Source organism: Cydia amplana, chromosome 16, assembly GCF_948474715.1.
Source record: "Cydia amplana chromosome 16, ilCydAmpl1.1, whole genome shotgun sequence".
Taxonomy (NCBI): Eukaryota; Metazoa; Arthropoda; class Insecta; order Lepidoptera; family Tortricidae; genus Cydia; species Cydia amplana.
The window spans coordinates 2,428,587-2,442,123 of NC_086084.1; the positions used below are offsets into that span (position 1 = coordinate 2,428,587).

At 39.8% G+C, this 13,537-nt stretch overlaps 2 protein-coding genes across 2 annotated transcripts in view; both read right to left on the bottom strand.

The window, feature by feature from the left end:
• Positions 1-9,924, bottom strand: part of LOC134655326 (phospholipid-transporting ATPase ABCA3-like) — a 55,767-nt gene extending 45,843 nt beyond the window's left edge. The window contains exons 1-3 of the mRNA XM_063510777.1: positions 9,497-9,924; positions 9,043-9,175; positions 5,086-5,189 (exon numbers count right to left, since the gene is read on the bottom strand). Coding sequence (XP_063366847.1) covers positions 5,086-5,189; positions 9,043-9,175; positions 9,497-9,658 — 399 coding nt within the window. The 5' untranslated portion in view covers positions 9,659-9,924. The remainder of the gene's footprint in view (positions 1-5,085; positions 5,190-9,042; positions 9,176-9,496) is intronic.
• Positions 9,925-12,426: 2,502 nt separating this feature from the next.
• The window catches only part of LOC134655327 (phospholipid-transporting ATPase ABCA1-like), a 35,920-nt gene continuing 34,809 nt past the window's right edge, over positions 12,427-13,537 (bottom strand). Inside the window, exons 30-31 of the mRNA XM_063510778.1 lie at positions 12,750-12,826; positions 12,427-12,627 (exon numbers count right to left, since the gene is read on the bottom strand). Coding sequence (XP_063366848.1) covers positions 12,439-12,627; positions 12,750-12,826 — 266 coding nt within the window. The 3' untranslated portion in view covers positions 12,427-12,438. The remainder of the gene's footprint in view (positions 12,628-12,749; positions 12,827-13,537) is intronic.

The following is a 13,537-nucleotide window of genomic DNA, read 5'->3' on the forward strand; positions in this document are numbered from 1 at the left end:
GTACAACGGGACTTAATCGCGTATGTAAGCTTTAAGATTTACCTCCGACGTTTCGAGGACGGCGTTGTCCCCGTGGTCTCGGAGAAGACTGGCTTAAGTTGACATCAGCATCTTCTAACCGCGCGAGTTTTTCGAACTACCCGCACTTGGTCAAACTCACTTGCACTTGGTTGGAAAAACTCGCGCGGTTAGAAAATGCTGATGTCAACTTCAGCCAGTCTTCTCCGAGACCATGGGGACAACGCCGTCCTCGAAACGTCGGAGGTAAATCTTAAAACTTACATACGCGATTAAGTCCCGTTGTACAATTTAATAAAGTGTAAAAATCGTGAAAGTTTAAATCAGTGTTATTATAGGTTTCGAGATATATAAATGAAATATTAATTCTCTTCTTAATTTTAAATGCGAGGTTCACCCAAATTTCCATTTTCACCACTTAGATGGTTGGCAGTCCTCAACTGTGCGTTTCTAAAGAAACTTCCTGCCTCACACAGCTAAACTGTGAAATGAACTGTTGCCTGCTGTATTTCCGGAGCGATACGACCTTCAAACCTTCAAAGAAAGAGCGTACTCCCATCTTAAAGGCCGGCAGCGCACTTACAACCCCACTGCTGTTGCGGGTGTCTATAGGCCAGGGTAATCTCTTACCATGAGACGATTCCTCGGTTCGTTTGCCTCCTATATCATAAAAAAGGCCCGTATCGATAGAGACGTTTTCTAATAGCGTCTTTATAGCCTTACTAGCTGTGCCCGCGGCTACGCCCGCGTGGAATTCGGTCTGTGTCAGTAAGCTAATTCATCCCTAATTTCTCTTTCTCTCCCCTGGAGGCGGAACTTGAAGTAAAGTTGACAGATGGATACGATTAGCGGACTGATAGTGTTATTTATTAAATAACACTTAAATTTAAAAAAATTGGCCTATGTTGTAGTCGCTTGGTAGGGTGCCCAGAATGGCATCTTTATTAAAGTAGGGCTTAACCCATACAATCGTATTAAAAACGCGAGCGTAGCGAGCGCGAATTTTTTTGATAGAAAAAAAAATTGAGAGATGCTATGTCAGGGACACAGCCGCAATGGTTTACGTGAAACGTTGGTGTGGATATCTAATGCGAGAGCCGAAGGCCGAGCTCCATGTAGGGCCGAAGGCCCGAAACGTCCAGTCTGTCAAGTGCTTTAAGCACAGAACAATAGTATAAGTGTCTAAATACGAAGGCCGAAGGCCGAGCTTCGTGTAGGGTCAAAGGCCCGAAGCGTCCAGGATGTCAGTGCTTAATCACAGAACAATAGTATCAGTGTCTAAATGCGAAGGCCGAGCTCCGCGTAGGGCCAAAGGCCCGAAGCGTCCAGGATGTCAGTGCTTAAGTCGAAGTAGTAGTCGATCGGTAGCGTGCCCAGAATGCCACCTTTATCAAATAAGGCTTAACTTTTAAAATCGTATTAAAAACGCGAGCGTAGCGAGCGCGAATTTTTTTTGATAGAAAAAAAATTTGAGAGGCTATGTCAGGGACATAGCCGTAGTGGTTTACGTGAAATTTTGGTGTGGATATCTAATGCGAAAGCCGAAGGCCGAGCTCCATGTAGGGCCGAAGGCCCGAAGCGTCCAGGATGTCAGTGCTTAATCACAGAACAATGGTATCAGTGTCTAAATGCGAAAGCGGAAGGCCGAGCTCCGCTTAGGGCCGAAGGCCCGAAGCGTCCAGGATGTCAGTGCTTAAACACAGAACAATAGTATATGTCTAAATTCGAAGGCCGAAGGCCGAGCTTTATGTAGGGTCGAAGGCCCGAAGCGTCCAGGATGTCAATGCTTAAGTCGTAGTAGTAGTCGCTCGGTAGGGTGCCCAGAATGCCACCTTTATCAAAGTAGGCTTAACCTTAAAAGTTAAAAACGCGAGCGTAGCGAGCGCGAATTTTTTTGATAGAAAAAATTGAGAGAGGCTATGTCAGGCACACAGCCGCCATGGTTGAATTTTGGTGTGGATATCTAATGTGAAAGCCGAAGGCCGAGCTCCGCGTAGGGCCGAAGGCCCGAAGCGTCCTGGATGTCAGTGGCGTCAGTGCTTAAACACAGAACAATAGTATTAATGTAGGTTAATGTGTGTGCTGGGAGTCCTGAAGCACTCAATGAGTTTAGCAACTCCGGAGGGTCTGTTGTGACGTTGCCTTCATCCAAGACAGTGTTAATGGATTTAGGTATATACTGCCTGTTCACTTTCGATTTCCGCCAATATTCGCGCATGTGTACCTAGGTAAGTATAGACGTACGACTCTCTCCAGTACCCCCTGATGCACCACAGTACTTGCCGTCGAGCGCGTCTGTCGTGCGAATCCGCTGAACGGTCAACCGTTCTTCGCACTGCGTGAACGTCTCCGATTCTTCCTCAGATTCCTGAGACCGTGCTACCTTGTAACCTCAATACGTTTCGAGAATTTCGCGAAAAATTAGTTTTTTTCGGAAAGGTATGGTAACGCGTTTAAAATGCAAGTCCAAAATTGTTTGACATTTACAAAGACATAATACCTATTTAAAATTTAAAAACTTTCGCGTTTTGAACACATATTAACTCACATTTTATAGACGGGCCTATCTCGAAATTTATTTTATTACCTTTATTTACCGACGTTTCGACACAGGTTTCACTGGTCATGATCGCGGCTAACTGATGTCCCAACAAAATGTCAAAACAGAGATTTGTGCAACTACCCGACGAAAAGTGTATGAAAAAGTTTGGGGTAGACATCATATTTTCAAACCACCCACTTCACATAATGTTAATTATTGTCAATAGACCCGCGATAGACCCGTCTATAAATGTGGTTTAATATGTATTTGCAAAGACGTTTGACATTGACTAAGAAAAATTTTGTTTTTTTTTTACAAAGTACATACACAAAAAAGTTTGCACCACTTTCTTAAGTTAGCGCCATAAGATTCAGGTGCAAACATAAGTTAATTGAGTGTAGTGGCCACCCCCCCTTTTAGGGGTTGAATTTTTTTTGCCTAAAATAGGGCCAGGGATTTTCTTGACAGAATAGTAAAGTTTTCATCAAAATCCGTTCAGCCGTTTTCACGTGATGCGCGGTCAAATAAACAGATAAACAGACAAACAGATAAGTAAACAGATAAACAGACAAACAGACAAAAATTCTAAAAACTGTTGGAACGTGTTCTGTTATCGATTCTAAGTATCCCCAACCAACTTTTTTTCGAATATCTTCCATGTACAGACTTTCGACCCTCTTCAGCTTTATTATATGTATAGATAGCCTTATTTACAGACAAATAAGTTACCATTTGTTCGAAATATTCACAAATTTTATTTATCTAACCTAACCGAAATATACATGACCCAAACATAGTTTCAAGTCATCGACACTTAATTACAGAAATAGCGATCATAAGGAAAATAGACCATGTTCGCATAACATTAAGATCCAGTTTTGATACTATGTGATTTGAAACTATGTGGCGCTTACGCTCTTCTGATTGCAACATGTACAACAATACCGCATCGAAGTATTGTTCCGTTTTAAAACTATCAATTTCCTGTGTGAGATTGATTGTGTAATTATATACGGTCCTACCGCGTTTTATCAACGATAATATGATACTTTAAACAGATTTCGACTGACTAATTAATTTGATATGAGGAAGGAAAATATCTAAGGTCAATGTAGATAATTCCGTCATAGGGATTATTCCGTCCTCGACCACGAGCGTATATTTCTTTTGATATTCAATCGTAGAAAAAAAACAATCTGCTTTCGATTGCTGAAACTAAAAGCAATCGCTGCTTTGTCGATGAAATTATCAATTTTGTTCGTTGTTCGAGAAAAACGCTAGTAGACGGAATAGCCTCTATGACGGAATTAGCCTTTGACCTTATATTTGTTATAAATGTTTCCAAAGTATAACCCAGCCACAATGTAGCTATTACTCATAGCTCATAGGTACATGATAGTGCAATGTGTGCATGCATTGTCATGCCATTTAGATATGTAAGACATTGTACGAATGGATGACTGGATGTGTATGGCGGCCTATCTCAGAGACTGTAACAGTGACCTTAGCTTCTGACCAGCAATCGTATCACAAAAGTGCCTAACAATAGGGTACATGACTAATTTTCATTTATCGGGTTCATCATCAATCGATCGGGTTTGTTTTTAGGATCAAATGTCTATATGGGACCCATTGCATCAAAGTAACACAAAAGTCAGAAATTGTAGTCGTAGGCCGACAGTCGCACTTCACTCGCGAAACGCCCTTAACAAAACGATAAATGAACGTGACGTCAAGGTCTCCGAGAGCCCATCTTCTCGTATGGACAAAACAAGAAAATTGCGTTTTTGTCGGTGAAATATTGCGTTTATGTATATAGTTGCTATACAATATTTTTTTTGGATAAAATGTAAGGAATCGAATGGTACCCTTACTTTTATCGTTTTTGGAAGTTAAAAAAAACTTAAATTTTGAAACTTTCAGGTCCTGTATTTTTGTATTATTTCCATATTTTATTTAGCCAGAACGCTTATGGTGACGTCATATCGTGGGATTCGACAGGTTAATATCCACATTATTGTGATAAATTGCTTGTTTGCTATCTATTTTACTAGATTTTGTTATAAAATTCAACATGTGTCATCATCCCTATTAAATTACATACCATGAAATGGAACGACAGCGTGAAACTGAAAGTTTATTTCTATTTGATAATGATAAGTATGGTTCAGGTCAGATAAAAAATATGAAAACTTGCAAGTCTTGCAACCCCTCTGGTGTTGCAGGTATCCATGGGCGACGGTGATTGCTTACCATAGGGCGATTCGTCTGCTCGTTTACAGTTATCATAAAAAAAGTCGAGACAAAGGACTAGTTGTGCTAGGAAAATCACTACACCTTATAAAACCAAGTCCCCCGCCGCATCTGTCTGTAAGTTTGTATGTTCGCGATAAACTCAAAAACTACTGAACGGATTTTCATCACCTATCGATAGAGTGATTATTGAGGAAGGTTTTTGTATAATTTGTTAACCCGTGCGAAGCCGGGGCGGGTCGCTAGTTATGAATACGATGATGATGGCTTACCTCAAATATGATAATTGCGTCCTCGTAGTTCATATCCTTCGAGTATTCCAGTATTGATAGCGCCGACGCGTTTGAGAACGGGAAGTAGCCATACTCTTTGTTTCCTGAAAAAAAAAACATTATATCATCGCTTTTCTAACTTGTAGCATTTTGTACTGTTTACTGCAGCTGCTTGAAAAAGAATCTGTATAAAAAAATACATGTTAATTAAATATGCCAACTGCAGAGTACTATTTGCAGAGTATTATCATGCAGGTAGCTTAAATTTGCCATGTCTAAAAGTAGCTAAATCACAATCACCATCATCTCTATAGTCAAGGTAGAAACGTAAAAAAGTCGCCTAACGAAATCATTCGAAACATCTGACCTAAAAACGTTCAAGGCTGAATGTTTCGTACAGAGTAGGTTGATTTCATCGGTAAAGGTTCCGCCACACACGCGCGTTTTCCGGGCGGGGCGTGAGCGTTTTATATGTAAAAGCGGCGCGCCCCGCTCACGCCCCGCCCGTAAAACGCGCCTGTGTGACGAAGCCTTTATGGAAATAATCTAGCAAATATTGTTTAGAGTTGTTTTCAGGATGCACAATGTGTGGCTTTTACCATTAGAAAAGGTCCTTATGCACATGAAGTATAAGGAACCTTCTCTGATGGAAAGGCACATGTTATCTTCCTGAGGCTCACGGTCCTAGTGCATATCCAATCAAATCCATGTAATATCCAATCCAATAAAACCATATCTAATTGAGACAGAGTTGCATTTGTGTCATGCTGTCCATAACCAATTGAAACAGGGTTCCATTATTTTGTTTCGTTACATTTATAACACAATATAAATTATTGAAAAGCCTTTTTACGGGCGATATCAATTTCAACCAAAAAAATTTTAAAAATATCAAAGTATCTAAACATGTAACATTTAATTTACTTTGAAGACAGTACCATTTATTTCCCACAATTATTTTGAACTTAATTTAAAGTTATTGGCAAGGTGCGCAGTCGGTGGAGGGGGAAGTGGCGCTGATCGTCACAAACACAGGTAATCTTATGGAATGTCTGACATTAGTACTAGCGGCAGCCGCTTGAACTAATTTTATACTCCATAAGATTTAACGTAGAAAGTCTGCCAAAATGAGGGCAGCACCAGTCGTGCACCTAGCGAATAGGTTCAATTGCGTATTATAACGCGTTTAAGTAGCCAGTTGCTTTCCTTCCCACCTATGTTAATAACCTTGTGAACTTTTAAATATTGATTTAATAGGTAATTTCAAACGGCATTTGTAATTCGATATAGCTTGGCATTTAGATGGGTATTTTACAGTCACGACTTGTAGGTACTTGGTAACTATTGTTAGTAATGTTAATTACCTAGTTATTGATTTATGGTCTTCTACAATGTAACTGTTATTAAATAAAAGTGGTTTAATTTTAATTATTAAACACAAGGTGAAATACCCAAGTCGTATTATCATTATGTTCTATGTTACGCTCGTTATAACAACATGTAGGTAACTACTTATAGATAACATGTATTAATTATATTATACATATACATACAGGGTGGATTTTCTTTTTGGGTCAGTGAGGGCAGCTACCAGATTCCGTGCTGCTACGAGAATTGAGGATCAAAAGCTTATATGGAACCAAAAAAATTCCGGCTAGAAAGCCACAAATCGAGGAAAACTTTTCCCATACAATTTGTATGAAAATGAAAGCTTTTATTTTTCACCTGCTATTTTTGTATGCCAATCGATTCCATTCCTATCCAGTATCAATAGTTTCCTAGGGGTCGACTTACGGTAATGTACTAAGAAGCCACAAATTAAAGAAAACTGTTTCCATACATTTACTATGGAGAAAACGTGAAATTTAATTCACAGTTTTCTATCCGGCCAATCAGTCCTGTTACATTTAAGGACCATAATACTGTATGAAAACATTGCTGTAGGACTGATGGGCGTGATAGAAAATTGTGAATAAAATTTTACATTTTCTCCATAGTAAATGTATGGAAAAAGTTTTTATAAATTTTTGGCTTTTTAGTACATTACTGTAAGTTGACCCCGAGGAAACTATTGATACTGGATAGGAATGGAATCGATTGGCATACAAAAATAGCAGGTAAAAAATAAAAGTTTTCATTTTCATACAAATTGTATGGGAAAAGTTTTCCTCGATTTGTGGCTTTTCTAACCGGAAATTTTTTTTAGTTCCATACAAGCTTTTGATTCTCAATAGGAATGGGATCGATTGGCATCAAAAAAAAAGTTTGTCAAAAATGGTATTTTTCTCGCACCCTGTATGTTTTTTCCAAAATTAGTAAAAGCCAATCTTCATTAATTTGAAATCGAGGGAAGGTCTTCTAAGACCGTTTCCTCGTAGCAGCACGGGATCTGGTAGCTGCCCTCACTGACCCAAAAAGAACATCCACCCTGTATATTATGTTGGTGAATATCGCGTGACCCAAGCGAGTAAACTTGTAAAGAATTCGAGGTTTTCATGTTCCACGTTTTATAGGATGTTTACAGTGGACCACTCCACGATTAGCAGAAGTATTTTGTTTGTAACACAAGCATGTCAATACAATCCTTACTTACATGTGATGCGACTGATCAGGGGTTTGTTATTTGATATTGGGTAAAAGTTACGAGGCATCCATAGATTGTTTACCTGTGTCAATTATTGGGGAGACTGATTTTACTCAAGCAATTAATACTAGTATTTACAAAAATTGGGTTAATTAGGCGTCAAACCTATTAATTAGGTACCATTTCTACAATTCTACGGTTGTGATTTTACAAAATCGAATATATAATACATATATATATAGGTAACGTACAGTACTCTGCGTGTATTAGTACAGCTATTAAATATGTACCAAGTACCAATGTTTAAATCTACTGTACTTTGTAATAGTGTTAATTATGTTTTATATTTTCCTATTAGATATAGGCAATAACTATGACTTATAACTTTGATTATTAATAAATTGATTATGATCTTTTTTTTTTACATGTTGTCCTTTTTTTCGTGAGCCGTATATAAACTGTCTAAAAAGTAGGCAAGCCAGTGGGAACCAAGTTCTATGCTCGAATAACTCTGTTGCCGCCCCTACGGATTTGCTGCTTTACGCCCACAGAATTACACCCCCAAGGTTCAGAACCACTGGTATATGATAGCTGCAATAACTATATAGTAAAATCCAACACTCGCTGCGCGCCGAATACGTATTGTGCTCTTTGTGACACCTACCTACGGCGGGTACAGCATATGTATTTGCGTGCAGCGAGTATTTGATTTTACTATACAAGGTGCCTCAGAGTAATTTTAACCACATTTCTGAAGGCAGGAAAAAATTTAATAGTAGTTTAGGTCAATGTAGTGAAATAATATTTTTATTGTTTATGGTATATTTATTTACTTTAAGATAACAGTGATCCCATTGTGTTAGTATTACATATTATAAGGCTTAAAAACTATATTAATACTTAAAAGTTATATTAGAATTAATTAATTTAATTAAACTAATCATTATGGGACAACAAACGTGATCAGCAATCATCCTCAGAATGCGGTTTGTGCTATACAGTGCTATATTGATGAATACAGTAAAAACTACGGTAACTGTTGATTGGACATGTTTTACGAAGGCCAAAGAACAACCTATCCAAGATAAGATGAAGATAAAAGATAGTTTATTCAAGTACTTAGGCATAATTACAATGCGCTTATTAACGTCAAATAAAGTTACACCGCTCCAACCCTACACCTCTGCCTCAAGAAGATTTAAATCCCCCCTCAATTGGAGGAGGGTATCCCAATATGGGACCAGCAACAAACTCGGCGGCATACAGTAAGGGCTGACTTGGAAAACTCCACGAAAAATGGAAACCCCTTCTGAGAGCCCTATGTCCCTGATGAGGGATAACAGGATACCATCATCATCACAGGAAAAACTCACCCGGCAGATGATCCAGCCGTTTAAGTTTGAGTTTAGCCCCAACCTCATCCATGAGTTGGTTGGTGTGGTCCGTGTCCGGTGTGAACAACACTCTTACTCGGTGCTGTCCAGATTCCTCCAGACTGAATGGCTCCTAAAATTACATGGCACAGTTATAATCCACATTCTAGTTAGATGGGAACCACTGTTTTACATTGGAAATTATACATGTACAGTATTTAAATAAAAATGTAAATACAGTTTTTAAAGCTGAAATTTAAATAAAGCATAAGTTACTTTTGCAGTTCCTACAAATAGTAGGTAAAGTAAAGGTCTGATGTAGCCTGTTAAGGATACATTTTTGCTTGAAAACGGCAAATAAAAATACGTGGACGTCTTAGAGACCAGACAGTCGCAAATACTCAGACATAAATAGTAAAGAAAATGGACTAAAAGTAAGTGATAACAAACTTACCGTATAATGGACATTATCTTGTCTTCTGAGCAAACTTGGACCAGTAGTTAGGTGTATGAGCACAAAATATAACAACGGAGAGAAATAGTCGAAAAATGTTCTAATGTATCTCCGTTTTCTCATAAGGCTGTGCTTCCACAGCAATACCCAAACGGACCACATGATATTGTACTAACTATTTCACATTAAGAGATAGCGAACTCCTTATAATGTTTATTTGAAATACGATGTTCTGGTTTTAATTTGTATAAACTCCTGCCATTTCTCACAACGTTACACTACACCTAAACCGTAAGTATTTGAGACTCCATTGTACTACGGATTATAGTGTTTGAAATAAACTATTCACATTTAACAACAATGGAGTGACTCATAATTCCTGTGAAAAATCGAACTGCGAGAAACAAACAATTCAGGACATGGAGTTTGATTGACTGACAAGTGACAATCAAAACTTTGACAATGGCATTTGACATTGACAGATCACGGTAACCATAGACTAAAGTTGTTTTTAAACTCCTTCCGCTACAAACATAGATGGTAGGATCCTATAGACGTACTATACCCGTGCGTCCGTGAGGGCAAAACATACGCAATGCGACACTATGATTGGTCGAATTTTATTTGTAGCCCACCATAATCCATACCATACTAAACTTACTTATTATGGTAGGGAATAAAAAAAAATGTGACAAGGACTAACAATACTAGCGCTTTCTCTGCTACTCCTACTGAAAGATAAATAAGATTATCCCGTTCGGTCATTCCCCCCCATGCCTGATCCAGCTATACTAGATTCATGGCCACAAACCATGCGCAAAGAGATGCGCATGCCTCAAACATGAGAAAAGGGCGTAACACACTACCGCACCGCACCAAAGTCACGGTGCGCCACACCCATAAGTGAGACGTAAATAGAAAAATTTTGCGCCTTTTTCTGCTGATAAAGTTGTTTGACCGGCTATATATTTGGCCATGTTCGCAAAAATAATTATATTGTCTGAAAAAGAGGTAATTTTTCTTGCAGGATCGGGAATACTGCATCCGATTCGCACGTCGGAGAGGATAAAAAAAACAACGGGTTGCACTCAGGGAGTGCCGGCAGAAGTGAAAATTCAATGACTAGTGCAAAATGCACTGTGTATAATTTAGGTTAACGCCATCTAGCGTTATTTCGTCGCATTACTTGAAACCCCTAAGCACATCACTGTTATTACTAGAGTTATAATTAATACCAGTTAGAGCGAAACTAACTAGATGTCATTTAAATCAATAAAGAAGAACTCAATGACATTACATGTAACAGTTTTCGATCAGGTCACGTGATCGTCTTACGTACGTACGTACGTACTTACCATGTAGCCCATGTACAAATATATGTGAGAAGCGTTTAAGCGCTTTAGGTACATTAAACATATCTTACTTAATTCAGAATCGGAAGTAATTAAGCATCCAAAAAGTAGCAGTCCGACTGTACTGCACTAACTAGGAACTAATGTCTGAATGAAATAAGGTATGTGAGGCTCACAATCTTGCTGTTGCGGTGTGAGACGGTCATATAGGTAAGGTAAGGTAGGATAGTGGCGGCCAAAGTAATAACCAAATGTAACGTTACATAGGTATCCTTATTTGGCCACTTTGGCCGTCACTATCTATTTGATGCTGACTGTGTATTGTATGTATAAAAATATTAACATGAACAATTTGAGTTTTTACACTATTTCTTTCAAAAACTATGTATTTTGATTCGTTTATTTTCTTTATATAAGTATATTAGTTATATCATACCTATCAATATTACGCAAACAACCGTCATTGTCATTATAAAAACAATTTGAACTTGCAAGAGCGCAGAGGGCCTACTCGCGCGTGGCCAGAAAGGCAACACATCGAACGTGGTTCGCGGTAGGCCCTCTGGCTCCTTGTCGCGAGCCAATCTGCATGATTATAACTTAACTAGTCCTCTATCAGCACCAGAAATGGCCCCATCAAACTACAGTTAGAACATCAGCTTATTTGATACGTTGTAGACAGTGGGCGGGGATGGCCTCTTTAAACCTCAAGCGTGGTGTCCGTGACCGTGTGGTCCTCCAGCCAGCTTGCTTGTGATACGTTGTAGACAGTGGACGTTTGCTCGGCCACTTTAGACTCTCTAGCCAGCGCGAGGAATACCTCAAGGGTGTTGTTTGTGACGGTGTAGTCCTCCAGCCAGCTTGCTTGTGATACGTTGTAGACAGTGGGCGTTTGCTCGGCCACTTTAGCCTCTCTGGCCAACGACGTGAGGAAGACCTCCTCAAGGGTGGTGTTTGTGACGGTGTAGTCCTCCAGCAGCCAGCTTGCTTGTGATACGTTGTAGATGTAGACAGTGGGCGTTTGCTCGGCCACTTTAGACTCTCTGGCCAGCGCGAGGAATACCTCAAGGGTGTTGTTTGTGACGGTGTAGTCCTCCAGCCAGCTTGCTTGTGATACGTTGTAGACAGTGGGCGTTTGCTCGGCCACTTTAGCCTCTCTGGCCAACGACGTGAGGAAGACCTCCTCAAGGGTGTTGTTTGTGACGGTGTAGTCCTTCAGCCAGCTTGCTTGTGATACGTTGTAGACAGTGGACGTTTGCTCGGCCACTTTAGCCTCTCTGGCCAACGACGTGAGGAAGACCTCCTCAAGGGTGTTGTTTGTGACGGTGTAGTCCTTCAGCCAGCTTGCTTGTGATACGTTGTAGACAGTGGACGTTTGCTCGGCCACTTTAGACTCTCTGGCCAGCGCGAGGAACACCTCCTCAAGGGTGTTGTTTGTGACGGTGTAGTCCTTCATCCAGCTTGCTTGATACGTTTTAGACAGTGGGCGTTTGCTCGGCCACTTTAGATTCTCTGGCCAGCGCGAGGAACACCTCCTCAAGCGTGGTGTCCGTGACGGTGTAGTCCTTCAGTCAGCTTGCTTGATGCATTTTAGACAGAGGGCGGAGGTTGCTGGGCCTCTTTAGCCTCTCTGGCCAGCGCGAGGAAAACCTCCTCAAGGGTGGTGTCTGTGACGGTGTAGTCTTCCAGCAGTTCAGGGAACTGAGCTCGCTGCTCTTCTAATAGAGTGAACAGCGTGCTGTAGCTGAGCGAGGTTTTTACGTGGTAGATCAGCATGTTCTGAAACATAAACAAAATGTTCATAGAGATTATAGAGTATAGTGTAATAGAGTTGATTGTATACGAAATCGACTCGGCAGTAATGCGATATAAAGTGTTAGCTTTCTATCTATACAACTAACCCGGTGTTGATCCTTGAGTTCGCAGTCCAAGCGGCCATGCAGCCGTTCCTTAAACTCCGCCAGGACGTCAGCATTAACTGTCAAATACAAATATTATGAAAAAAAAAAATATCATTTGCTGCTTTTTAAATTTTGCTTATTGACCTGAATACAAACGCTATATTCTATTATACTGAAATAGATAAGTACCATATAGGTACATGCGGAAGCAAAAGTTATCAAGGCCTCTAGTGCCAGTAGTGCCAAGGCTTTTATGTAGTCCCCATTCCAGTTAAGTTTATTCTATGTATTAAAAAGATCGGATACATATAAACGACAGATACTTTTGTTCGTAAGTAAGTACTTAATTTGTAGTAGGTAAGTACCTATTTTTTTACAGTAGGTACCTACATACCTTTTTTAACCTTTTGGACGCCAATGACCGATATATCCACACCGTCGGTTCAAAGCCAAAGACCGATTAATCGGTCACATATCACAGAGCAACATAGACCTACGTGCATATGCATAAAGTTCAATTTCAGTTTTGACACTTCGGTGACGTGGCGTCAGCGTGACAGCTTTTGTGTTTGACACGGCGTCGAAAAGGTTAACGGTGCTACTTTACCGCCAGATTAGTAACTAATATATACAGTGTGGAAAGTTAACTCGGGCCCTGGAGGGAAACTACCTTAAATCCTTGAGCTAGCTCATTTTACTTAAAGGAGACATTCCTTTATTTTTAAAAAGAAACAAAACTGCATTCAAAGATTTTCTAAAACTCGCTTGCCTCGCCCGGGACTCGAACC